We start from the raw sequence: 27,975 nt of genomic DNA on the forward strand, positions 1-27,975 counted from the left end.
AAATGAACACTTCAATACATGACCGTAGTGCACTGTCATCCAGCAGTTAGCTACCATGGGGCATTGATCAATAACGTGTGTCAAAGTATGTTCTGGCTATTATGGTGTCTTTAAACCCTGTGGTATAATCATTACCAGACCCCGGGGGCAGGAGAGGGGAACAGCAGCCTAATGATGATGACTCTATCATACAGTAGGCTACACTCCTCCTGTCGACAGACAGACAGACAGACAGACAGACAGACAGACAGACAGACAGACAGACAGACAGACAGACAGACAGACAGACAGACAGACAGACAGACCACATAATCTATCAAAAATACAGTAACTTCAGCTCTGAGCTGCACTATAAAAGAGTCTTCTTTACATTGCCATACACTGTCATTAGGGTGACGTAACAGCTGTCTTTAAGGTGATATAACACATCACTAGGTTGACATAACAGCTGTCGTTAAGGTGATATAACACGTCACTAGGTTGACATAACAGCTGTCATTAAGGTGACATAACACATGTCATTAGGGTGACACAGTAACACATGTCATCAGAGGCAGTCTATTCACCTAGGTTTTTTTAAAACAGCTTAGCGATGCTGCTATTCATCCGTTGGAATGTCTTTTCTTCGTCTTTTCTTCCAGCTGTCAGTACAGTGGTTTGAACAGCTTCGTATTATACAACACTACCAATCAGCAATGTGCTGAAACACTTGGGGTATCCATAAAAGCAATTAATTACAGCAGCTTCAAACAAATAGCCACAGCCATGCTTAATAAACATGACTCCCATGGCAATAATGTTTTATGGCCGGGTACTGTATGTGTCAATACTAATAAAGCCTTTAGGCTAAATGAATGCCAGAGCACACAACAGCAATGTATATTACTGACGGTTTAGCAACAACGGACACTGGTGCTTTTCTGGGATATAAGGTGTTAGGGTTCTGACTTTATCAGAATGAAGTAGGTGTGTGTGTTTGGTATTTGAGTGTGCATTTTGTTATTGGGGTGGGATACTGCACTGCGGCTGACTCAGAAAGGAAAGGGGGACACACCAAGGTCAGGTATCTGACAGGAACTATAACACACACACCTCTGCTCTCCGCAACACCTCATGTGGGAGAGAGCTATTTCAGGAAAGAATGTACCATTAGGACAAATATCACCTACGGCTCTTCCCCTCTTTCTCCCTCTTCCCCTCTCTCACCTTTCTCTTTACCCCCTCTCTCTTTCTCTTCTCTGCCCCCCCCCCCCCCCCCCAACTCACCCTCTCTGTGTACACGGCACCTATTTGTCTCGGGGTGCTTTGTTTGGATCAGATGGATATGAGTGCTCACTCTTTGCAGACAGGTTCATGGTTAGTTGAAGCTGGGGAGTACGCTGGAGCCACGAACAAACCTGCCACAGCGCATCAAACAGGTTCAAACAGCTTTAAACTACTTTAAACTGCTTTAAACAATATCCAAGGCCCCTCACACTGAGATGGATGAGGAAAAGGAATGGAAAGAGAGGAGTGGAGACACTCTGTGCCTGAGTGTTGCATGTGTACAAGCCACCAACACACACAATCCCAACCCAAACCAATGTCCCAGCATAGAATGGCACATCACATCACATGACATAACAACATGATCTGTCATCACTAGCCATCCCCAAAATTAAAATGAACACTATCATACATACACACACACTCACACACACACACGCACGCACGCACGCACGCACGCACGCACGCTCGCTCGCTCGCTCGCTCGCTCGCTCACTCACTCACTCACTCACTCACTCACTCACTCACTCACTCACTCACTCACACTCGCTCGCTCGCTCGCTCGCTCATTCACTCACTCACTCACTCACTCACTCACTCACACTCGCTCGCTCGCTCACTCACTCACTCACTCACTCACTCACTCACTCACTCACTCACTCACTCGCTCACTCACACAAACACAGCCAACGCTGCTGTCCCATGTCATAGAGACATTGAACTACTGGTCACTTTCTGTCTCACACTGTGTATTTAAATATTGTATTCTCAACATAGCTCTTTCTAATGTTTCTACTTCTTCACAATACATTGTAGTTCCACTGTTTATACACACCTCATATGTATTATGTACTGGATTCTTGTCATAGCTCATTCTAATATATCTACTGCTGTACATATCATTCTTAGTATATCATGTGTAAATTATTCCGGTGTAGCCTACATACATATAGATTTCATTTTGATTATTCATTATTTGGGCTGTTAATTGGATTCGTCCCGACGTTCTTGATTTCTATTTTTTTATGAACTTTTTTACAATATTTTAATTATTTGTGTACTTGTTTGACATTCTACTGCATTGTTAGGAGCTATTAACAGAAGCATTTCACTACACCCGCTATAACATCTGCTAAACTGTGTACGCCACCAATAATCTTTGATTTGATTTGTCATAATGCCCTCTAACTAGGATTACCATTCTCTGTCTTTATGATGCTAGCTGATGCAGTTGCCCAATTTGGCCCCTGGACACGCTGCGACCAATCACATCATCGCTTTACAGGAACTCATTAGCATACATTATCTTGCACCACTGAGTGGAGAACTGGACCAGCTAACACTCAGAGGGCATGAACACCCTCCGGCATCCCATACACACACGCAGAACATCCCATACACACACGCAGAACATCCCATACACGAAGAACATCACATACACACAGGCAGAACATCCCATACACGCACAACAACCCATACACACACGCAAAACATCCCATACACACACGCAGAACGTTCCATACACACACGCAGAACATCCCATACACGAAGAACATCCCATATACACACGCAGAACATCCCATACACGAAGAACATCCCATATACACACGCAGAACATCCCATACACAAAGAACATCCCATACACCCATACTATGCAAGATGGCATAGCAGTTCAGACGTCTTTTTTGTCCTCGTATTGTCGTGTCCTGTATACATATATATTTACACCTTTCTTCGCATATCTTTATATATTTTATTATCCAAGAACTCAACTATAAAAGCTTTCCTGCAACCCGCCTCACCAATTACAAAAAAAAAGTATTATTTACCTCAAATCTGAAAATCCACAGTGGAAGCTAGCCAGAAGCTAACCAGAAGCCGGCCGAAACTAGCCAGAAGCTAGCCGGAAGCTACCGAGAAGCTAACTAGAAGCTAGCCAGTAGCTGGTCTGAAGCTGCCCAGAAGTTAGCCGGTTTGCTGGCTAGCGTTGGTGTTTCAGCTGCCTTGTGGTCTTCAGCTATTCCTTTAGCTCGATAATCTATCGGCACTTTTGTGCAACGCGACTCGGACCGGAGCATACCGGGCCTATTTTTCTCAGTGTCCCCGGATTTCAGCTGCAGGCTCTGGACGTTTGCACCATGATTTCGCAGCTAGCTAGCTGCAAACCGTGTGGCTATTGGCTTACGTCGATCCCGGAGCAAACTTAAATTATTCCGGAGCTAGCCAGCTGAGGAGTTCCATCAGCCATTCCTGGGCTACAGTCACCTATCCGGACCCGTTTTTGTTGTTGTTGTTGTTGTTGCTGCAGCTGCGGAGCCCCATCGGGCCTTCACGACTGACTGCCGACATTATCTGCCCGAGGGAGTTATCCAACTGGCACCTCCGTCGCAACGTTACCTGAACGCTCATCTGGGGCCCGCTAATCGTTAGCTGTCTTATCGGCTGCTATCTGAATAAGTATATCGGACAATTTTTTCTTGGGTCACTATATCTATTTTGCCAATTGGATTGATCCCCTCTACCACACGGAACCCCACTAATCTACCGACGGAAACGCACGAGGTGTCTAAAAATAGACTTCCATCCTATGCTATCTTGCTACCGATAGCCATCTACCCGGCCAGCTGTCTGGATCGCCGTGACCCCAACAAACCTCTACTCACTGGACCCTTATGATCACTCGGCTAAGCATGCCTCTCCTTAATGTAAATATGCCTTGTCCATTGCTGTTCTGGTTAGTGTTTATTGGCTTATTTCATTGTAGAGCCTCTACCTCCACTGTATTCACATCCTGCCATACCTTTGTCTGTACATTATTCCTTGAAGCTATTTTATCGCCCCCAGAAACTTCCTTTTACTCTCTGTTCTAGACGTTCTAGACCACCAATTCTCATAGCTTTTAGCCGTACCCTTATCCTACTCCTCCTCTGTTCCTCTGGTGATGTAGAGGTGAACCCAGGCCCTGCAGTACCTAGCTCCACTCCTATTCCCCAGGCACTCTCTTTTGATGACTTCTGTAACCGTAATAGCCTTGGTTTCATGCATGTTAACATTAGAAGCCTCCTCCCTAAGTTTGTTTTGTTCACTGCTTTAGCACACTCTGCCAACCCGGATGTTTTAGCCGTGTCTGAATCCTGGCTTAGGAAGACCACCAAAAATTCTGACATTTTCATCCCTAATTACAACATTTTCAGACAAGATAGAACGGCCAAAGGGGGCGGTGTTGCAATCTACTGCAAAGATTGCCTGCAGAGTTCTGTTTTACTATCCAGGTCTGTTCCCAAACAATTTGAACTTCTACTTTCAAAAATCCACCTCTAAAAACAAGTCTCTCACCGTTGCCGCCTGCTATAGACCACCCTCTGCCCCCAGCTATGCTCTGGACACCATATGTGAACTGATTGCCCCCCATCTATCTTCAGAGCTCGTGCTGCTAGGCGACCTAAATTGGAACATGCTTAACACCCCAGCCATCCTACAATCTAAGCTTGATGCCCTCAATCTCACACAAATTATCAATGAACCTACCAGGTACCACCCCAATTCCGTAAACACGGGTACCCTCATAGATATCATCCTAACCAACTTGCCCTCCAAATACACCTCTGCTGTTTTCAACCAAGATCTCAGCGATCACTGCCTCATTGCCTGCATCCGTAATGGGTCAGCGGTCAAACGACCTCCACTCATCACTATCAAACGCTCCCTGAAACACTTCAGCGAGCAGGCCTTTCTAATCGACCTGGCCGGGGTATCCTGGAAGGATATTGATCTCATCCCGTCAGTAGAGGATGCCTGGATATTTTTTTTAAATGCCTTCCTCACCATCTTGAATAAGCATGCCCCATTCAAGAAATTTAGAACCAGGAACAGATATAGCCCTTGGTTCTCTCCTGACCTGACTGCCCTTAACCAACAGAAAAACATCCTATGGCGTTCTGCATTAGCATCGAACAGCCCCCGTGATATGCAACTTTTCAGGGAAGCTAGGAACCAATATACACAGGCAGTTAGAAAAGCCAAGGCTAGCTTTTTCAAGCAGAAATTTGCTTCCTGCAACACAAACTCAAAAAAGTTCTGGGACACTGTAAAATCCATGGAGAATAAGAACACCTCCTCCCAGCTTCCAACTGCACTGAAGATAGGAAACACTGTCACCACCGACAAATCCACTATAATTGAGAATTTCAATAAGCATTTTTCTACGGCTGGTCATGCTTTCCACCTGGCTACCCCTACCCCGGTCAACAGCACTGCACCCCCCACAGCAATTCGCCCAAGCCTTCCCCATTTCTCTTTCTCCCAAATACAGTCAGCTGATGTTCTGAAAGAGCTCCAAAATCTGGACCCTTACAAATCAGCCGGGCTAGATAATCTGGACATTTTCTTTCTAAAACTATCTGCTGAAATTGTTGCCACCCCTATTACTAGCCTTTTCAACCTCTCTTTCGTGTCGTCTGAGATTCCCAAAGATTGGAAAGCAGCTGCGGTTATCCCCCTCTTCAAAGGGGGGGACACTCTTGACCCAAACAGCTACAGACCCATATCTATCCTACCCTGCCTTTCTAAGGTCTTCGAAAGCCAAGTTAACAAACAGATTACCCACCATTTCGAATCCCACCATACCTTCTCCGCTATGCAATCTGGTTTCAGAGCTGGTCATGGGTGCACCTCAGCCACGCTCAAGGTCATAAACGATATCTTAACCGCCATCGATAGGAAACAATACTGTGCAGCCGTATTCATTGGTGCCACAGGGTTCAATTCTTGGACCGACTCTCTTCTCTGTATACATCAATGATGTCGCTCTTGCTGCTGGTGAGTCTCTGATCCACCTCTACGCAGACGACACTATTCTGTATACTTCTGGCCCTTCTTTTGACACTGTGTTAACAACCCTCCAGGCGAGCTTCAATGCCATACAACTCTCCTTCCGTGGCCTCCAATTGCTCTTAAATACAAGTAAAACTAAATGCATGCTCTTCAACCGATCGCTGCCTGCACCTGCCCGCCTGTCCAACATCACTACTCTAGACGGCTTTGACTTAGAATATGTGGACAACTACAAATACCTAGGTGTCTGGTTAGACTGTAAACTCTCCTTCCAGACTCACATCAAACATCTCCAATCCAAAGTTAAATCTAGAATTGGCTTCCTATTCCGCAACAAAGCATCCTTCACTCATGCTGCCAAACATACCCTTGTAAAACTGACCATCCTACCAATCCTCGACTTCGGTGATGTCATTTACAAAATAGCCTCCAATACCCTACTCAATAAATTGGATGCAGTCTATCACAGTGCCAACCGTTTTGTCACCAAAGCCCCTTACACTACCCACCACTGCGACCTGTACACTCTCGTTGGCTGGCCCTCGCTTCATACTCGTCGCCAAACCCACTGGCTCCAGGTCATCTACAAGACCCTGCTAGGTAAAGTCCCCCCTTATCTCAGCTCGCTGGTCACCATAGCAGCACCTACCTGTAGTACGCGCTCCAGCAGGTATATCTCTCTGGTCACCCCCAAAACCAATTCTTCCTTTGGCCGCTTCTCCTTCCAGTTCTCTGCTGCCAATGACTGGAACGAACTACAAAAATCTCTGAAACTGGAAACACTTATCTCCCTCACTAGCTTTAAGCACCAGCTGTCAGAGCAGCTCATAGATTACTGCACCTGTACATAGCCCATCTATAATTTAGCCCAAACAACTACCGCTTTACCTACTGTATTCATTTATTTATTTTTGCTCCTTTGCACCCCATTATTTCTATCTCTACTTTGCACTTTCTTCCACTGCAAACCAACCATTCCAGTGTTTATTTTTTATTTTTTACCTGCTATATTGTATTTGCTTCGCCACCATGGCCTTTTTATATTTTTATTTATTTTTATATATATTTTGTTTGCCTTCACCTCCCTTATCTCACCTCACTTGCTCACATTGTATATACTTATTTTTCACTGTATTAATGACTGTATGTTTGTTCTACTCCATGTGTAACTATGTGTTGTTGTATGTATCGAACTGCTTTGCTTTATCTTGGCCAGGTCGCAATTGTAAATGAGAACGTGTTCTCAATTTGCCTACCTGGTTAAATAAAGGTGAAATAAATAAATAAATAAACACACACGCAGAACATCCCATACACGCAGAACATCCCATACACACACGCAGAACATCCCATACACGAAGAACATCCCATACACGGAAGAACATAACATACACACACGCAGAACATCCCATACACGCACGCACAACAACCCATACACACACGCAGAACATCCCATACACACACGCAGAACATCCCATACACACACGCAGAACAACCCATACACACATGCAGAACATCCCATACACACACGCAGAACATCCCATACACACACGCAGAACATCCCATACACACACGCAGAACATCCCATACACACATGCAGAACATCCCATACACACACGCAGAACATCCCATACACACACGCAGAACAACCAATACACACACGCAGAACATCCCATACACACACACAGAACATCCCATACACACACGCAGAACATCCCATACACACACGTGCACACCAGCAGATGCACACACAATATATTCCAGCTGTTGTCCTAGGCCTATTTTTTATTGAACCTTTATTTAACTAGGCAAGTCAGTTAAGAACAAATCCTTATTTACAATGACAGCCTACTCCGGCAAAACTCAGACGACACTGGGCCAATTGTGTGCCACCCTATGGGACTCCCAATCACAGCTGGATGTGATACAGCCTGGATTCGAACCAGGTATTATAGTGACGCCTCTTACACTGAGATGCAGTGCCTTAGACCGCTGAGCCACTCAGGAGCCTAGATTCAATCAGATCGAGCGTTAACCGGTGATAGCCGACACCCTGCGTTGGAGCTGTCAAATCGGTGAGCAGCTGCTCTTGATCATTGTCACGAAGCCACACCCACCCCACTCGCGTTAGAAGTTTAGAATGAGAAAGTGTAGGCTATATAAAAATAATGACTTTCAAATTGAAAATCATTAATTATTCATGATGTCATATGATGTCCAAGATGGCACAACAGTAAGAAGTGTTTGTTTTTGTCCCATGTAAAAAATATTCAGGCTTTTTCGTTTTTTTGTTGTATACATTTCATTATATTTCAATCTCTTTTTTCCATTTTCAAATTAAATATACCTTCCTGCAACCCGCCTCACCCAATCTGCTATTTTTTCTGACCTTATAACTGGAACCTCCATCAGTAGCTAGCCAGCTAATTAGCTACTAGCTATTTAGTTATTGTTAGCCACTGCTAGCGGTCTTTACCTTTAGCTCAGACACCAGCCACTTTAGCTCGGATAGCCCGGATAATACCTGCCAGTCTGCACAGCGCGATATCAACCCTGAGCATATCGGACTGCTTTTTTCCCCCACTACATCACCGGATTCCTGCCGCAAGCTCTGGACCATTACACCAGATCTTCGCAGCTAGCTAGCTGCTACCGAGTGGCTATTGTGGCTAATGCCTTTGTCCAGAAGCATGCACCAGTTAGCCTTGAGCTATGCCCATCTCCCGGCTAGCAAACGAAGTACACAAACTACAAAATCTGTCTTGCCAATTGGCCTGGACTCTTTGTCAACACGGAGCCCCGCCGATCCATCACGACTGGTCTGCTGATCTGTCCTCCAAAATTGATGACATTTCCATCCCCAATTACAACATTTTTCGTCAAGATAGAACTGCTACAGGGGGCAGAATTGCAATCTACAGTAGAGATAGCCTGCAGAGTTCTGTCATACTATCCAGGTCTATGCCCAAACAGTTCGAGCTTCTACTTTTAAAGATCCATCTCTCCAGAAATAAGTCCCTCACTGTTGCCGCTTGCCCCTCAGCTCCCAGCTGTGCGCTGGACACCATGAATTGAATTGATTGCCCCCCATCTATCGTCAGAGTTCGTACTGCTAGGTGACCTAAATTGGGATATGCTTAACACCCTGGCCATCCTACAATCTAAGATAAATGCCCTCAATCTCACACAAATTATCAAGGAACCTACCAGGTACAACCCCAAATCCGTAAACACGGGCACCCACATAGATATCAACCAGGATCTCAGCGATCACTGCCTCATTGCCTGCGTCCGTTATGGGTCTGTGGTCAAACGACCCCCCCTCATCACTGTCAGACGCTCCCTAAAACACAGCCCTTGGTTCACTCCAGACTTGACTTCCCTTGACCAGCACAAAAACACCCTGTGACATACTGCACTAGCATCGAATAGTCCCCGCAATTTGCAACTTTTCAGGGAAGTCAGGAACCAATACACACAGTCAGTTAGGAAAGCAAAGGCTAGCTTTTTCAAACAGAAATTTGCATCCTGCAGCACTAATTCCAAAAAGTTTTAGGACACTGTAAAGTCCATGGAGAATAAGAGTACCTCCTCCCAGCTTCCCACTGCACTGATACTAGGAAACACTGTCACCACTGATAAATCCATGATAGTCGAGAATTTCAATAAACATTTCTCTACGGCTGGCCATGCTTTCCACCTGGCTACCCCAACCCCAGCCAACAGCTCCGCACAGCCCACTTCTCCTTCACCCAAATCCAGAGAGCGGATGTTCTGAAAGAGCTGCAAAATCTGGATCCCTACAAATCAGCTGGGCTAGACAATCTGGGCCTTCTCTTCCTAAAATTATCCGCCGCCATTGTTGCAACCCCTATTACTAGTCTGTTCAATCTCTCTTTCGTATCGTCTGAGATTCCTAAAGATTGGAAAGTGGCCGTGGTCATCCCCCTCTTCAAAGGTGGAGACACTCTAGACCCAAACTGTTACAGACCTATATCCATCCTGCCCTGTCTTTGTAAAGTATTCGAAAGCCAAGTGAACAAACAGATCACTGACTATTTAGAATCTCACCGTACCTTCTCCACTATGCACTCTGGTTTCTGAGCTGGTCACGGGTGCACCTCAGCCACTCTCAAGGTCCTAAACAATATCATAACCACCATAGATAAAAGACAGTACTGTGCAGCCGTCTTCATCGACCTGGCCAAGGCTTTGGACTCTGTCAATCATCGTATTCTTATCGGCAGACTCAACAGCCTTGGTTTCTCTAATGACTGCCTCGCTTGGTTCACTAACTACTTCTCAGACAGAGGTCAGTGTGTCAAATCGGAGGGCCTGTTGTCCGAACCTCTGGCAGTCTCTATGGGGGTGCTCTTTTCTCTGTATATATCAATGATGTCGCTCTTGCTGCTGGTGATTCTTTGATCCACCTCTATGCAGACAACACCTTTCTGTATACATCTGGCCCTTCTTAAGACACTGTATTAACAAACGAGCATCAAAGCCATACAACACTCCTTCCGTGGCTTCCAACTGCTCTTAGATGCTAGTAAAACGAAATGCATGCTCTTCAACCGATTGCTGCCCGCACCCGCCCGCCAGACTAGCATCACTACTCTGGATGGTTCTGACTTAGAATATGTGGACAACTATAAATGCTTAGGTGTCTGGCTAGACTGTAAACTCTCCTTCCAGAATCACATTAAGCATCTTTAATTCAAATTTAAATCTAGAATTGGCTTCCTATTTCGTAACAAAGCCTCCTTCACTCATGCTGCCAAACATACCCTCGTAAAACTGACTATCCTACCAATCCTTGACTTCGGCAATGTCATTTACAAAATAGCCTCCAACACTCTACCCAGCAAATTGGATGCAGTCTATCACAGTGCCATCCGTTTTGTCACCAAAGCCCCATATATTACCCACCACTGCGACCTGTATGCTCTCGCTGGCTGGTCCTTGCTACATATTAGTCGCCAAACCCACTGGTTTCAGGTCATCTATAAGTCTTTGCTAGGTATAGCTCCGCCTTATCGCAGCTCCCTGGTCACCATAGCAGCACCCATCCGTAGCACGCGCTCCAGCAGGTATATTTCACTGGTCATCCCCAAAGCCAACACCTCCTTTGGCCGCCTTCCTTCCAGTTCTCTGCTGCCAATGACTGGAATAAATTGCAAAAATCACTGAAGTTGAAGACTTATATCCCCCTCACTAACTTTCAGCGTTAGCTGTAAGAGCAGCTTACCGATCGCTGCAGCTGTACAAAGCCCAACTGTAAATAGCCCATCCACCCATCCATCCAACCAACTACCTACCTCATCCCATATTTGTTTTTCTGCTCCTTTGCACTCCAGTATTTCTACTTGCACATCCTCATCTGCACATATATCACTCCAGTGTAAATTGCTAAATTGTAAATACTTCGCCACTATTGGCCTATTTATTGCCTTACCTCCTTACTTAATTTGCACATATTGTATACAGATTTTTCTATTGTGTATGTTTGTTTATGTGTAACTCTGTGTTGTTGTTTTTGTCGCACTGCTTTCCTTTATCTTGGCCAGGTCGCAGTTGTAAATGAGAACTTGTTCTCAACTGTCCTACCTGGTTAAATAAAGGTTAAATAAAAAATAAATAAATAAATGTGGATTTCTATCACCGAATCGAGGTGTAGATCACATCTGACATTCCAGTGTTCCAACTGGTAAACAAGACTATATGGGATTTATTTCAATGCGACTCCATGCAGCCATTGACAAGGTCCGCTTTATGTATAATGCCAGGATCCGCTTGTGGATTTGACAGCTCTAATAAAATCAAATGTTATTGGTTTGGGATAGGGGACTAGACTGGCTGTACTCCAGCCAATCAGCATTCATTGATTAGGGGTGGGTTTGGGATAGGGGACTAGACTGGCTGTACTCCAGCCAATCAGCATTCATTGATTAGGGGTGGGTTTGGGATAGGGGACTAGACTGGCTGTACTCCAGCCAATCAGCATTCATTGATTAGGGGTGGGTTTGGGATAGGGGACTAGACTGGCTGTACTCCAGCCAATCAGCATTCATTGATTAGGGGTGGGTTTGGGATAGGGGACTAGACTGGCTGTACTCCAGCCAATCAGCATTCATTGATTAGGGGTGGGTTTGGGATAGGGGACTAGACTGGCTGGACTCCAGCCAATCAGCATTCATTGATTAGGGGTGGGTTTGGGATAGGGGACTAGACTGGCTGTACTCCAGCCAATCAGCATTCATTGATTAGGGGTGGGTTTGGGATAGGCAACTAGAACGGCTGTACTCCAGCCAATCAGCATTCATTGATTAGGGGTGGGTTTGGGATAGGGGACTAGAATGGCTGTACTCCAGCCAATCAGCATTCATTGATTAGGGGTGGGTTTGGGATAGGCGACTAGACTGGCTGTACTGTATCTAACAGTAGTAGGAATGTTGTATGATGAGCCTATATGCTTAGATTGACTCATCATCAGCCTGTTTGACTTTCTGGTCCCCACACACAAGGAAACAGGCCCCTGGTGATTTTCAGACAATTAGTTTACAGTTAATTAAGTAATAACAAATACTGAAGAGACTTGAGACAGGGCCTGGTGTGAGGGATAACCCTCTATCTCTTTCTCTCTCCCTCTCTCTCTCTCACTCTCTCACACACACACACACATACATGCATGCAAGCACACACACAAACAGTGCGCTGTGAGATGACAGTGATAGGCGAGTGTCATTAGTACACTGACAGGCTGTGACTCCTCAGTTTATCTCCACTCTGCTGCGCCTGGATTGGATGGCTCATACACTATGGCAAAAGGCATTAAAATGTCTAGGTTAATGGAGAATGACACTGTTTCATAACATAACCAACGGCTCTTCCCTCTGAATGCTTTTACACAGGGTTATCGCTCTCCTGGGGAAACGACACCAGGGGCGCATTCAGTGAGCAACAAGTAGTGGATGTGTCACTTGATTACTGTTTATATCATGTGAATAACTGTGCTTGTGTGTGTTTGTGTTTGTGTTTGTGTGTGTGTGTGTGTGTGTGTGTGTGTGTGATATTCATACGTTATCTAGAGAATGTCTTTCTATGGGGACCTGAGCCCTGCGCCTTCCCCATCTCTCTGCTCTTCTCTGGGGGAGAGTGGGCTCGGATGGCTCCCTGAACTGGAGGTCTCCCTCCAGTCCAAACCTCTGAGATAGTAACAGACTATGTTCACCTGCATCTTCTGCGCCCGTCTTTTGTCAGCTCTCTGGTTTTGGTGGTAGATGCGGCTGAAGTTGGACACGATGACTGGGACAGGCAGGGCAATGACCAACACCCCGCTTAGAGAACAGATAGATCCAAAGATCTTCCCCGCAATCGTCTTAGGAACCATGTCTCCATATCTGGAAGGAGAGAGAAAGAGAGAGAGAGGGAGAGAAGGGAGGAGAGAGAGAGAGAAGGGAGTAGAGAGAGAGAGAGGGAGTAGAGAGGGAGATAAGGGAGTAGAGAGGGAGATAAGGGAGTAGAGAGGGAGAGAAGGAAGTAGAGAGAGAGAAGGGAGTAGAGAGAGAGAAAGGAGGAGAGAGAGGGAGAAGGGTGGAGAGAGAGCGAAGGGAGTAGAGAGAAGGATAAGGGAGTAGAGAGAGAGAGAAGGGAGCAGAGAGAGAGAGAGAGAGAAGGGAGTAGAAAAAGGGAGAAGGGAGTAGAGAGTGGGAGAAGGGAGGAGAGAGAGGGAGTAGTGAGAGAGAAAAGGGAGTAGAGAGAGATATAAGGGAGTATAGAGAGAGAGAGAAGGGAGTAGACAGAGAGAAGGGAGTAGAGAAAGGGAGAAGGGAGTAGAGAGTGGGAGAAGGGAGGAGAGAGAGGGAGTAGTGAGAGAGAAAAGGGAGTAGAGAGAGAAGGGAGTAGAGAGAAAGAGAAGGGAGTAGAGAGAGAAGGGAGTAGAGAGAGAAGGGAGTAGAGAGAGAAGGGAGTAGGGAGAGAGAGAAGCGAGGAGAGAGAGAAGGGAGTAGGGAGAGAGAGAAGCGAGGAGAGAGAGAAGGGAGTAGAGAGAGAAGGGAGTAGGGAGAGAGAGAAGGGAGGAGAGAGAGAAGGGAGTAGGGAGAGAGAGAAGGGAGGAGGGAGAGAAGGGAGTAGGGAGAGAGAGAAGGGAGGAGAGAGAGGGAGAAAGAGGTTAGTTCAGATGGAGTTAATTCACACAGAACAGGCCAAAACTCATTCACACTTCTTTCAATAAGGAACATTCACACACTGTTCTGAGTTGCACTAGATCGATGGAACATCAGCCCTTCCACACAGCTCTCTCAGAAGAGACCTTAACCTCCTCAGACAGTCTGCCTCCAGTTGATCCTCTCAGAGACTTCAGTGCTTTCATTAGGTGACAGGAGAAAACATCAACCTTCGGGAGTGCAGACCGGAAAAGAGAGGAGAGCAGAGGGGAGATGGGAGCGGTGGGGAGCGGAGTGGAAGGAGAGAGGAGGGGAGAGAGGAGCGGAGTGGAGGGGAAGGAGAGCAGAGGGGGATAGGAGCAGAGGGGAGGGGAGAGGCGAGGGGAGAGGAGAGGAGGGGAAGGAGATCTGAAGGGGAGAGGAGCAGAGAGGTAAGGGGAGTGGAGGGGAGCGGAGTGGAGGGGGAGAGGGGAGCAGTTGGAAAGAGAGCAGAGGGGAGAGGAGCAGAGGGGAGGGGAGAAGAGAGGAGCAGAGGGGAGAGGATGCGAGGAGTGGAGGGAGAGGCGAGTGGAGGGAAGGGGAGAGGAGGGGAGAGAGGAGCAGAGGGAAAGCGGGGAGTGGCGGGGAGAGGCGAGTGGAGGGAAGGGGAGAGGAGGGGAGTGGAGGGGAGAGTGCAAGGGAAGTGGAGGGGAGTGGAGAGGAGCAGAGGGGAGAAGAGCGGAGGGGAAGAGGGGAGCAGAGGGGAGGAGAGCGGAGGGGAAAGGGGAGCAGAAAGGTAAGGGCAGTGGAGGGGAGAGGGGAGTGAAGGGGAAGTGGAGAGTAGAGGCGAGTGTGTTTACTTTACCACAGCCATAATATCTCTGTTTGACCTTTTGAAATACCTATATGAAAGCAGTGCGTGGGCTAACCTTATTAGCAACCTTTATAAACATGTATTCATGGATCTATCTAAATGTATTTTACCTTTATAAGCAAGTCAGTTAAGAACGACAGATTTTTACCTTGTCAGCTCGGGGATTCGATCTTGCAACCTTTCGGTTACAAGTCCAACGCTCTAACCACTATGTGGAGGAGCGAGAAAAGACCGTAATCAGGTTCTCAGAGGAGAGCGGAGGGGAGAGAGGAGCAGAGGGGAGTGGGGAGGAGAGAGTCGAATGGAAGGGAAGGGGAGAGGGGAGTGGATGGGAAGAGGGGAGTGGAGGGCAGAGAAAAGTGCAGGGGAAGTGGAGGGGAGAGGAGGGGAGTGGAGAGGAGCAGAGGGGAGGGGGGCGGTGGGAAGGGGAGGGGAGATGAGCAGAGGGGAAGAGGGGAGTGGAGAGGGGAGCAGAAAGGTAAGGGGAGTGGAGTAGAGGGGAGAGAGGAGTGGAGGGGAGTGGAGAGTGTAGGGGAAGAGGGAAGTGGAGAGGAGAGGGGAAGAGGGAAGTGGAGGGGAAAGGAGAGTGGAGGGGAAGGGAAGTGGAGGGAAGAGGTGAGGGGAGGGGAGGGGAGAGGAGCAGAGGGGAGAGGGGAGAAGGGAGCAGAAAGGTGAGGGGAGACGGGAGTGGAGGGGAAGAGGGGAGTGGAGAGTGGAGGGGAAGTGGAAAGGAGAGGGGAAGAGGGGAACGGAGGGGAGAGGAGCAGAGGGGAGGGGAAGAGGGGAGTGGAGGGGAGAGGGGAAGAGGGGAGTGGAGGGGAAGAGGAGTGTGGAGGGGAGAGAGAAGTGGAGGGGATAGGGGAGGGGAACGGAGGGGAGAGGGAAGTAGAGGGGAAGGGGGGGGCTGAGTGGAGGGGAGAGGGGAGCGAAGGGGATGAGGGGAGCAGATGGAAAGAGAGCGGAGGGGAGAGGAGGGGAGGGTAGAGGAGGGGAGAGGAGCAGAGGGGAGAGGAGTGGAAGAGAGCATGCAGGAGCGGAGACGAGGGCTTAGGGAGCCCGGGACATTCTCTAAAAAGTAATTTAGTTCATCCAATCTGGAATATTCAGAAGTCAAAAAGCAATCACGGCCGTGTTTCAAATGCAAACACAATTACGCTAGACATAATAGATCTGTCCCTTCCCAAGAGGAAGCCACTGTGTCAGAATAAAAAGACCAATAAAAAGAATACAACTAATTTTAAACGACTAAGGACAGCAATAAAACTCCAGTCTATGGAAAAAGAAACAACTAAACTTTATTTCTAAAGGTGCTTATTTGGTATTCCTGAGTAGAAAGTGTTGGTCATTTGCTTTTATTGGCTTCTGGTGCCAGAGGTATTGGTACCGAGACCCAGTCTGACTACAAATGGACTCATTGTCACACACATCATATGGCAGCGCCAGGCTTTACATATATTTAACGTCTCAGTACAGAAATAATTGCACATTAAAATATGATACAAAATGCAGCATTCTATACAGAAATGTTATCTGGGGCATAATGAGTTGTATTCACCGTGTAATCCATAGCAACAATAATTGCTTTCTCCTAAAGCTGGGCCATAAAATAGCCAGCTTAGGAGCAGCGATATACAAGAGCTCACAACTAATCCTATTTATTCATCACATTAACTAGGCTGGATAGAATACAGAACGTTGACATGTACTCTGTTCACAGCTAATTGACGCCCTATTAAGGGTGGAGTTACGGTAGAGAATATCCTATGTATGGCTACACTTTAGGTTTGCTTGTCAGCGTATATTATATCTGTTTTCGCAGCACCATACAGCCTGAGGCCAGAAGAGACAGGACTCGGCTTCTCTCAACTCTAAATCCCAGCTTCCCCTAACTATCCAGCCAAAGATGATTAAACAACAACAGCAACAACAACAACAAATGTGAAGATTTACATTTTCAAGGCTTAACTTCTGTAAACATAACTCACCCAAAGGCCAAACAAATCCCACTATGTGTTGTTACTTCAGAAGTACATTGTTTTGTGTGGATTCTTTGTGGGTATAGGATCATAATGTACAGATATAGGACATGTGCTGTAGCATGGGGAGACTCAGACAGACAAAATGGCGGCAGAGTGAGATCAAAAAAGGCATCCAGTTAGATGTCCCACTCCCCATCCATCCATCCATCCATCCATCCATCCATCCATCCATCCATCTCCATCTCCATCTCCATCTCCCTGATGGGATGCATTATGCCGTGTAGAGACATCAGGGAACTCACACACTGAATTCATCAGAGATAAGTAAGGAGAGAGGTTGCTCCTCAAACTACCATATAGCTCTAATGGTTTTCCACTCCGAGTAATAACACACACACACACACACACACACACACACACACACACACACACACACACACACACACACACACACACACACACACACACACACACACACACACACACACACACACACACACACACACACACACACACACACACACACACACACACACACACACACATACACATGCACGCACACACAAACACACACACAGCTTTGAAAGACAAAATGAGAGCAATTTAATGGAAGTGCCATAGAGTTGAGTACTTCTGTAGTAATTCCCCCCCCCCCCCCCTTCTTCCACTGCGGCAGGACCACACAAAGCCTCACAGATGTACTTTTTGAACGATTGGATTCCAGTTGAGAAAATAATGTGTTCCATTTACTCCATTCATTTAAACCCATCTGGACTGACAGCCTGAACAATTTGGAACGTTCTTTGGTAACACTATATTTTAAGGTTCCATAATAAACGTAAGGCATTTACAAACAGTTTTCTAACCATTTATTAATCATTACTCCCACATTTGTAAACGTTAGTAAGATGGCGCCAACAGAGATGGTCGCCTCACTTCGAGTCCTTAGGAAACAAGGCAGTATTTTTTTTTTTTATGTATTATTTCTTACATTGTTACCCCAGGAAATCTCAAGTCTTATTACATACAGCCAGGAAGAACTATTGGATATAAGAGCAACGTCAACTTACCAACATTAAGACCAGGAATGACTTTCCAGAAGAGGATCCTTTGTTTGGACCACCACCCAAGACAATGGATCTAATCCCAGAGGCCGACCCAAAACAACGTCGCCGCAGGAGAGGTAGACGGAGCGGCCTCCTGGTCAGACTTCGAAGACGTGCACACCACCCACTGCTTCCGAGCATATTACACGCCAATGTCCAGTCTCTAGACAACAAAGTGGACGAAATTAGGGCAAGGGTTGCCTTCCAGAGAGACATCAGAGATTGTGGCTCTCTCAGGATATGTTGTCTGAGTCGGTCCAGCCACCGGGTTTCTTCACGCGTCGCACCGACAGAAACAAACATCTCTCTGGTAAGAAGAAGGGCGGGGGTGTATGCTTCATGATTAACGTCTCATGGTGTTGTCACGTTCCTGACCTGTTTTCTGTTGTGTGGTATGTGTTTAATTGGTCAGGGCGTGAGTTTTGGGTGGGTAGTCTATGTTATGTGTTTTCTATGTTGGATTAATGGGTTGCCTGGTATGGCTCTCAATTAGAGGCAGGTGTTTGGCGTTTCCTCTAATTGAGAGTCATATTAAGGTAGGTTGTTTCACATTGTTTGTGGTGGGTGGTTGTCTCCTGTGTCAGTGTTTGTCGCGCCACACGGGACTGTCTCGTTTTATGTAGTCTGTTCCTGTTCGTGAGTTCTTCGTGTTTTATGTAAGTTCCATGTCCAGGTCTGTCTACTCCGTTTTGTTATTTTGTTAATTATTCAAGTGTATTTCGTTTCGTGTTTTTTCGTCTTGTTTAATAAATCATGTCTTCATACCTCGCTGCACATTGGTCTTCCGATCCCTCTCTCCTCTCCTCGTCCGAGGAGGAGGAGGAGGAAGAGCTAGAATACCGTTACAGAACCACCTACCAATATACGACCAAGCAGCTTGGGGGAGCGCAACAAAAGAACCAGGACTCGTGGACATGGGAGGAGATATTGGATGGAAAGGGACCCTGGGCTCAACCAGGAGAATATCGCCGCCCCAAAGCTGAGCTGGAGGCAGCGAAAGCAGAGAGGCGGCGATATGAGGAGCTAGCTCGGAGGCAGGAAAAGGATCTGGGCTACACTACGTGGGAGGAGATCGACAGGTGGACGATCAACCCAGGGCGAGTGCCGGAGCCCGCCTGGGATTCTCTGATTCTCTGGCGCAGTGCGAGGAGGGATACCGGCGTATGGAGGCAGCACGACGACGCGGTAGGAAGCCTGTGAGAAAACCCCAAACATTTCTTGGGGGGGGCTTAAAGGGAGAGTGGCGAAGTCAGGTAGGAAACCTGCGCCTACTCCCTGTACTTACCGTGGAGAGCGAGAGTACGGGCAGAGACCGTGTTACGCAGTAGAGCGCACGGTGTCTCCTGTACGTGTGCATAGCCCGGTGCGGGTTATTCCACCTCCCCGCACTGGCAGGGTTAGATTGAGTATTGAGCCGGATGTCATGAAGCCGGCCCTACATATCTGGCCACCAGTGCGTCTCCTCGGGCCGGCTTACATGGCCCCAGCCTTACGCATGGTGTCCCCGGTTCGCCTACATAGCCCGGTGCAGGTTATTCCACCTCCCCGCACTGGTCGGGCAACGGGGAGCATTCAAACAGGTAAGGTTGGGCAGGCTCAATGCTCAAGGGAGCCAGTACGCCTACACGGTCCGGTATATCCGGCGCCACCTTCCCGCCCCAGCTCAGTACCACCAGTGCCTACACCACGCACCAGGCTTCCAGTGCGTCTCCAGAGCCCTGTTCCTCCTCCACGCACTCTCCCTGTGGTGCGTGTCTCAAGCTCAGTGCCTCCAGTTTCGGCACCACGCATCAAGCCTCCTGTGCGTCTCCAGAGCCCTGTACGCACTGTTCCTTCTCCCCGCACTCGTCCTGAGGTGCGTGCCCTCAGCCCGGTACCTCCAGTTCCGGTACCACGCACCAGGCCTATAGTGCGCATCGAGAGTCCAGTGTGCCCTGTTCCTGCTCCCCGCACTAGCCTTGAGGTACGTGTCTCCAGTCCGGTACCACCAGTTCCGGCACCACGCACCAGGCCTACTGTGGGCCTCAGCAGGTCTGAGCCATCCGTCTGCCCAGCGCCGTCTGAGCCATCTGTCTGCCCAGCACCGTCTGAGTCATCCGTCTGCCCAGCGCCGTCTGAGCCATCCGTCTGCCCAGCGCCGTCTGAGCCATCCGTCTGCCCAGCGCCTTCTGAGCTATCCGTCTGCCCAGCGCCTTCTGAGCCATCCGTCTGCCCAGCGCCTTCTGAGCCATCCGTCTGCCCAGCGCCTTCTGAGCCATCCGTCTGCCCAGCGCCTTCTGAGCCATCCGTCTGCCCAGCGCCTTTTGAGCCATCCGTCTGCCCAGCGCCTTCTGAGCCATCCGTCTGCCACGAGCCATTAGAGCCGCCCGTCTGTCCCGAGCCATTAGAGCCGCCAGCCAGTCAGGAGCCGCCAGAGCCGTCAGCCAGTCAGGAGCCGCCAGAGCCGCCAGCCAGTCAGGAGCCGCCAGAGCCGCCAGCCAGTCAGGAGCCGCCAGAGCCGCCAGCCAGTCAGGAGCCGTCAGAGCCGCCAGCCAGTCAGGAGCCGCCAGAGCCGCCAGCCAGTCAGGAGCCGCCAGAGCCGCCAGCCAGTCAGGAGCCGCCAGAGCCGCCAGCCAGTCAGGAGCTGCCCTACAGTCAGGAGCTGCCCTACAGTCATGAGCTGCCCTACAGTCATTAGCTGCCCTACAGTCATGAGCTGCCCTACAGTCATGAGCTGCCTTACAGTCATGAGCTGCCCTCCAGTCATGAGCTGCCCTCCAGTCATGAGCTGCCCTCCAGTCATGAGCTGCCCTCCAGTCATGAGCTGCCCTACAGTCATGAGCTGCCCTTCAGTCATGAGCTGCCCTTCAGTCATGAGCTGCCCTTCAGTCATGAGCTGCCTTTCAGTCATGAGCTGCCCTTCAGTCATGAGCTGCCACTCAGTCATGAGCTGCCACTCAGTCATGAGCTGCCACTCAGTCCGGAGCTGCCACTCAGTCCGGAGCTGCCACTCAGTCCGGAGCTGCCACTCAGTCCGGAGCTGCCATTAGTACAGAGTTGTCCCTCTGTCCTGAGCTACCTCTCTTTCCTGAGCTACCTCTCTGTCCTGAGCTACCTCTCTGTCCTGAGCTGTCTCCTCTATGTAGGAGGGGCCTTAGTGAGGGTTCCTGGACCATGTTCGGGGGCGAGGGTCGCCACTCAAAGGACGCGAAGGAGAGGGACAAAGACAGTGGTGGAGTGGTGTCCTCGTCCACCGCCGGAGCCGCCACCGCGGACAGATGCCCACCCAGACCCTCCCCTTGAGTTGTAGGGGTGCGCCCGGAGTTCGCACCTTGAGGGGGGGGTTCTGTCACGTTCCTGACCTGTTTTCTGTTGTGTGGTATGTGTTTAATTGGTCAGGGCGTGAGTTTTGGGTGGGTAGTCTATGTTATGTGTTTTCTATGTTGGGTTAATGGGTTGCCTGGTATGGCTCTCAATTAGAGGCAGGTGTTTGGCGTTTCCTCTAATTGAGAGTCATATTAAGGTAGGTTGTTTCACATTGTTTGTGGTGGGTGGTTGTCTCCTGTGTCAGTGTTTGTCGCGCCACACGGGACTGTCTCGGTTTATGTAGTCTGTTCCTGTTCGTGAGTTCTTCGTGTTTTATGTAAGTTCCATGTCCAGGTCTGTCTACTCCGTTTTGTTATTTTGTTAATTATTCAAATGTATTTTGTTTCGTGTTTTTTCGTCTTGTTTAATAAATCATGTCTTCATACCTCGCTGCACATTGGTCTTCCGATCCCTCTCTCCTCTCCTCGTCCGAGGAGGAGGAAGAGCTAGAGTACCGTTACAGGTGTAATCATAACAATATAAAGGAACTCAAGTCCTTTTGTTCACCTGACCTAGAATTCCTTACAATAAAATGCAGACCACATTATCTCCCAAGAGAATTCTCCGATTATAGTCACAGCCGTGTATTTTCCCCCCCAAGCAGATACCTCAACGGCCCTCAAGGAACTTCACTGGACTCTATGTAAACTGGAAACCATATATCCTGAGGCTGCATTTATTGTAGCTGGGGATTTTAACAAAGCTAATTTGAGAACAAGGCTACCTAAATTCTACCAGCACATTGATTGTAGCACCTGCGCGGGCAATACCTTGGACCACTTCTTCTCTAACTTCCGCGATGCATACAAGGCCCCCCCCCCCTCCCTGCGGCAAATCCTTCCACGACTCCATCTTGCTCCTACCGTCCTATAGGTAGAAACTCATACAGGATGTACCCGTGACTAGAACCATTCAACGCTGGTCTGACCAATCAGAATCCATGCTTCAAGATTGTTTTGATCATGCGGACTGGGAAATGTTCAGGGAAAACTCAGAGAATAACATAGATTCATACGCTGACTCGGTGAGTGAGTTTATACGGAAGTTTATTGGAGATGTTGTACCCACTGTGACTATTAAAACCTACCCTAACCAGAAACCATGGATAGATGGCGACATTCGCGCAAAATTGAAAGCGTGAACCACCTCATTCAACCATGGAAAGATGTTGGGGAATATGGCCGAATATAAACAGTGTAGTTATTCCTTCCGCAAGGCAATCAAACAAGCGAATTGTCAGTATAGGAACAAAGTGGAGTCGCAATTCAACAGATCAGACACGAGACTTATGTGGCAGGGTCTACAGGCAATTATGGACTAGAAAGAAAAAAAAACAGTCACGTCCCCGGCAGCGATGTCTTGCTTCCAGACAAACTGAACACCTTCTTTGCCCACTTTGAGGATAATACAGTGCCACCGATGCGGACTGATACCAAGGACTGCAGGCCCCCCCTCTCCTTCTCCGTGGCCGACGTGAGTAAGACATTTAAACGTGTTAATCCTCGCAAGGCTGCTGGCCTAGATGGCATCCCTATCCACCTCGTCAGAGCATACGCAGACTAGCTGGCAAAGATAACGGAACTAAATGACTATCGCCCGTAGCACTCACTTCTGTCATCATGAAATGCTTTGAGAGACTAGTCAAGGATCATATCACCTCCAACTTACCTGCCACCCTAGACCCACTTCCGTTTGCATACCTCCCCAACAGGTCCACAGACGATGCAATCGCCATCCCACTGCACACTGCCCTATCCCATCTGGACAAGAGGAATACCTATGTTAGAATGTTGTTCATTGACGACAGCTTAGCATTCAACACCATGGTACCCTCCAAACTCATCATTAAGCTTGAGGCCCTGGGTCTCAACCCCGCTCTGTTAAATTGGGTCCTGGACTTTCTGACTGGCAGCCCCCAGGTGGTCAAGGTAGGAAACAACATCTCCACGTCACTGATCCTCAACTTTGGGCCCCACAAGGGTGCGTACTCAGCCCTCTCCTGGACTCCCTGTTCACCCACGACTGCATGGTCATGCACGCCTCCAACTCAATCATCAAGTTGCAGACGACACAACAGTAGTGGGCTTGATTATCAACAACGACAAGACAGCCTACAGGGAGGAGTGGAGGGCACTCGGAGTGTAGTCTCAGGGAAAGAACCTCTCACTCAACGTCAACAAAACAAAGGAGATGATCGTGGACTTCAGGAAACAGCAGAGGGAGCACCCTCCTATCCACATCAACAGGACAGTAGTGTAGAAGTTGGAAAGTTTTAAGTTCCTCGGTGTACACATCACAGACAAACTGAAATGGATTGGACAAACTTCACCACAGTGAACAAACTGAAATGGTCCACCCACACAGACAGTGTTGAAGAAGGCGCAATAGCGCCTCTTCAACCTCAGGAGGCTGAAGAAATTTGGCTTGTCACCTAAAACCCTCACAAACTTTAACAGATGCACAATCGAGAGCACCCTATCGGGCTGTTTCACCGTCTGGTACGGCAACTGCACCACCATCAACCGCAAGGCCATACAGAGGGTGGTGCGGTCCGCACAACGAATCACCAGGGGAAAACTACCTGCCCTCCAGGACACTTACAGCACCCAATGTCACAGGAAGGTCAAAAAGATCACCGAGGACAACAACCACCCGAGCCACTGCCTGTTCACTCCGCTACCATCCAGAAGGCTAGGTCAGTACCGAGAGACTGAAAAACAGCTTCTATCTCTAGGCCATCAGACTGTTAAACAGCCATCACTAACACAGTGAGGCTGCTACCTTCATACAGACTCAAATCATTGGCCACTTTAATAAATGGATTACTAGTCACTTTAAATAATGCCACTTTAATAATGTTAACATATCTCACATTACTCGTCTCATATGTATATACTGTATTTTATACCATCTATTGCCTATACCGCTCAGCTATCGTTCATCCATATATTTATATGTACATATTCTTATTCCATCCCTTTACATTTGTGTGTATAAGGAAGTTGTTGTGGAATTGTTAGATTACTTGTTAGATATTACTGCACCGTCAGAACTAGAAGCACAAACATTTCGCTACACTCGCATTAACATCTGCTATCCATGTGTATGTGACCAATAAAATGTGATTTGATTTGATTATTCACATATGTATATATATTTCCTTAAACAACCTGTGTTGTGTGCCTCTTCTTTTACCAGTGATATGTTCTAGGCTATTTTTTATGTTCTAGGCCCTAAAGAGCATCAGGTACTGCAGGAATGTCTACCAATGGCATGCTCATATTTTTGTGAGAAATTACACTGGTCACCAAAACATTTATAAAGTTAATCACTTTAGATTAGGGACTGCGAAAAAACTTAACTAATGATTAGTAAATGGTTTTACATGTGAGAGTATAAATGGTTTATTACAGTCCCTTAAAATGAAATTACACATTCTTCACACAGCTTTAACCTAGTATGGGTTCGACATGCTTCTAAAATGTTTCCCCTAACGCCGGCATATTCCTATGTACTAGACAGAATAACATTGACGCTGTCAATAAACACCTATCGCACATTGTTATTTCTGCGGGAGATTCACAACAACCACTTTCAAGTCCTTCTGTTCTGGATCCCCCACTGTCAACACTGTTTCATATACACCAAGGCACAAACCTCATATACACTATATATACTAAAGTATTCGGACACCCGTTCAAATTAGTGCATTAGACTATTTCAGCCACACCCATTGCTGACAGGTGTATAAAATCGAGCACACAGCCATGCAATCTCCATAGACAGACATTGGCAGTAGAATGGCCGTACTGAAGAGCTCAGTGACTTTCAACGTGGTACCGTCATTGGATGCCACCTTACCAATAAGTCTGTTTGTCAAATTTCTGCCCTGCTAGAGCTGCCCCGGTCAACTGTAACAGCTGTTATTGTGAAGTGGAAACTTCTAAGAGCAACAACGGCTCAGCCTTGACGTGGTAGGCCACACAAGCTCACAGAACGGGACCGCTGAGTGCGGAAGAGCGTATCGCGTAACAATCGTCTTTCCCCCGAGTTCCAAACTGCCTCTGGAAACAGCATCAGCACAATAATTGTTCGTCGGGACCTTCATTAAATGTGTTTTCATGGCCGAACAGCCACACATAAGCCGAAAATCACCATGCGCAATGCCAAGCATCGGCTGGAGTGGTGTAAAGCTCGCCGCCATTGGACTCTGGAATCTCTGGAATGATGAATCACGCTTCACCATCTGGCAGTCCGACGGTGAATCTGGGTTTTGCGGATGCCAGGAGAACGCTACCTGTACTAATGCATAGTGCCAACTGTAAAGTTTGGTGGAGGGGGAATAATGGTCTGGGGCTGTTTTTATGGTTCGTGCTAGGCCCTGTAGTTCCAGTGAAGGGAACTAAGGGGCCTATGCTACAGCACACAATGACATTCTAGACGAAAGGGAAGGCCCCTTCCTGTTTCAACATGACAATGCCACCGTGCACAAAGAGAGAAATGGTTTGTCAAGATCAGTGTGGAAGAACTTGACTGGCCTGTACAGAGCACTGACCTCAAACCCATCGAACACTTTTGGGATGAATTGGATTGTCAACTGCGAGCCGGGCCTAATCGCCCAACATCAGTGCCCGACCTCACTAATGCTGAATGGAAGCAAGTCACCGCAGCAGTATTCCAACATCTAGCGGAAAGCCTTCCCAGAAGATTGGTGGATGTTATAGCAGCAAAGTGGGGGACCAACTCCATATTAATGCCCATCATTTTGGAAGGATATGTTCAACGAGGAGACGGCCACATACGTTTAGTCCTTGCAATGTATCATATTCAAGCTCTGTCTCTAAAGTCATTACTATGATGGTTTATGTGAAGGAGAGTTTTCATTCACATCAGGCCAAGGAGCATCTCGTTAGTGGCGATGCGGACCTCTTAACGAGGTGAGATGATCATTAGAGTTTAGACACACAGCGAGGTCACTGCTCTGCTGTATCATACACACACATATCCACAGACTCCTCATCAAAGTATTCATGCTTTTATACTACAACTATTAGTTAAAGTTCCGCATCAATGAAGTTACAAATACAAACACACACCTGTACATCTATCAAACTGTCGGCTGAAGCCATAACCAGAGATAGATCCAAGCTACAGATACAAGAAGATGACCTTGTCCCCTCTTTATATTATAGGATAGTACCGTAAGAGTCGATCTGGGTCCTAGGCTAGCAGTCACAACCCTAGAGACAGTTTCCCCTAGCTAGCTGAGCAGTAATGGGTTTAAGTAGCCAGTCACAACCCTGGAGACAGACAGTTTATTCTTAGCTAACAGTGGAGTAATGGGTTTAAGTAGCCATGCTTTGATTTCTCATCTCATAATGAAATCAACCACTTCTGTCACAGTCTGCTGGAGATGACAACTCACACACTTACACACCAACAAACACACACGTTCCAATTCCATTCACTTAGGAGATGGAGAGAGATATTCACACATTAGTCACACAGTTTAGGAAATGCAAACAAAATATGTTGTCCCTTCAGCCAAAGGAAAATCAACCAAACCAAGAATGCTGTTCCGTTAGATGAGAAAAAAAGAGGGGAGTGGAAAGCTTCAATTTAAAAATCACAAACTTCAGTAGCCTTTTCAAACCTAAAATACTTTCACATTTCCTGAATTGCAAATGTGATCAAATTAAGATCCTATATCTGTAATAGCATTTAGATTACTTTATGTTACTGTAGACTATACGTAAAAACAAAAAACACCACAATTCAAGCATTAAATCCTTCATATTCTTTTGAGGGGCAGAAACATTATCCAATTAAGAAAATGTATTTCAAAAGAACAGGATAGCATATTTTAAGTTTTATTTCATTACTAGTCTTTGCTTAGTAGCCTGGGCTATATGCTGCAGCGTGGTTACATGTGGAGTGCATTGAACGGAGGTTATTCTTGGAAAGGAACATTTCTAAGGAAATTCTATGAAATTCATACTTTGAAATTCACTTTCCCGTAGATCTAAGGGCTGGAACACGTCAACTACTTAAATGAGGTAATACAGATATCATCTCAGGAGCCTATCTCCCGTAAATGATTCACATCCCATTTGAACAGATAAGTCCATTTCAGAGAATGAACAGATAATCATACTCATCTGAAAGTCGTCTGTAATGGAATCACATCAAACCCAGCTACAAGCCTAATACTACAGAGGAAAGACACATCTCCCTCTAATAGCCACTCCAAAGAGCCAAGCTGACCTGGTGTGTTTGTGTGTGTGATCTGTGATACTATCTTTCGGACATCACCAGACACCATGGAGAGAGAGACAAGGGCTGATATCAGAGATAATACACAGAGAGTGTGTGTGTGGTAATAAGCAGTGTTTGTGTGAGTGTGTGTGGGTGGTAATACGTGGTATTAG

At 47.4% G+C, this 27,975-nt stretch overlaps 1 protein-coding gene across 2 annotated transcripts in view; it reads right to left on the minus strand.

Moving 5' to 3' along the window:
- kcnd3 (potassium voltage-gated channel, Shal-related subfamily, member 3) overlaps positions 1-27,975 on the minus strand; it is a 427,850-nt gene that overhangs the window by 35,801 nt on the left and 364,074 nt on the right. For both annotated transcript variants that reach the window (XM_055932429.1, XM_055932428.1), the window contains exon 3: positions 13,331-13,499. In XM_055932429.1, coding sequence (XP_055788404.1) covers positions 13,331-13,499 — 169 coding nt within the window. The remainder of the gene's footprint in view (positions 1-13,330; positions 13,500-27,975) is intronic.

Source organism: Salvelinus fontinalis, chromosome 8 (assembly GCF_029448725.1).
Source record: "Salvelinus fontinalis isolate EN_2023a chromosome 8, ASM2944872v1, whole genome shotgun sequence".
NCBI classification, from domain to species: domain Eukaryota; kingdom Metazoa; phylum Chordata; class Actinopteri; order Salmoniformes; family Salmonidae; genus Salvelinus; species Salvelinus fontinalis.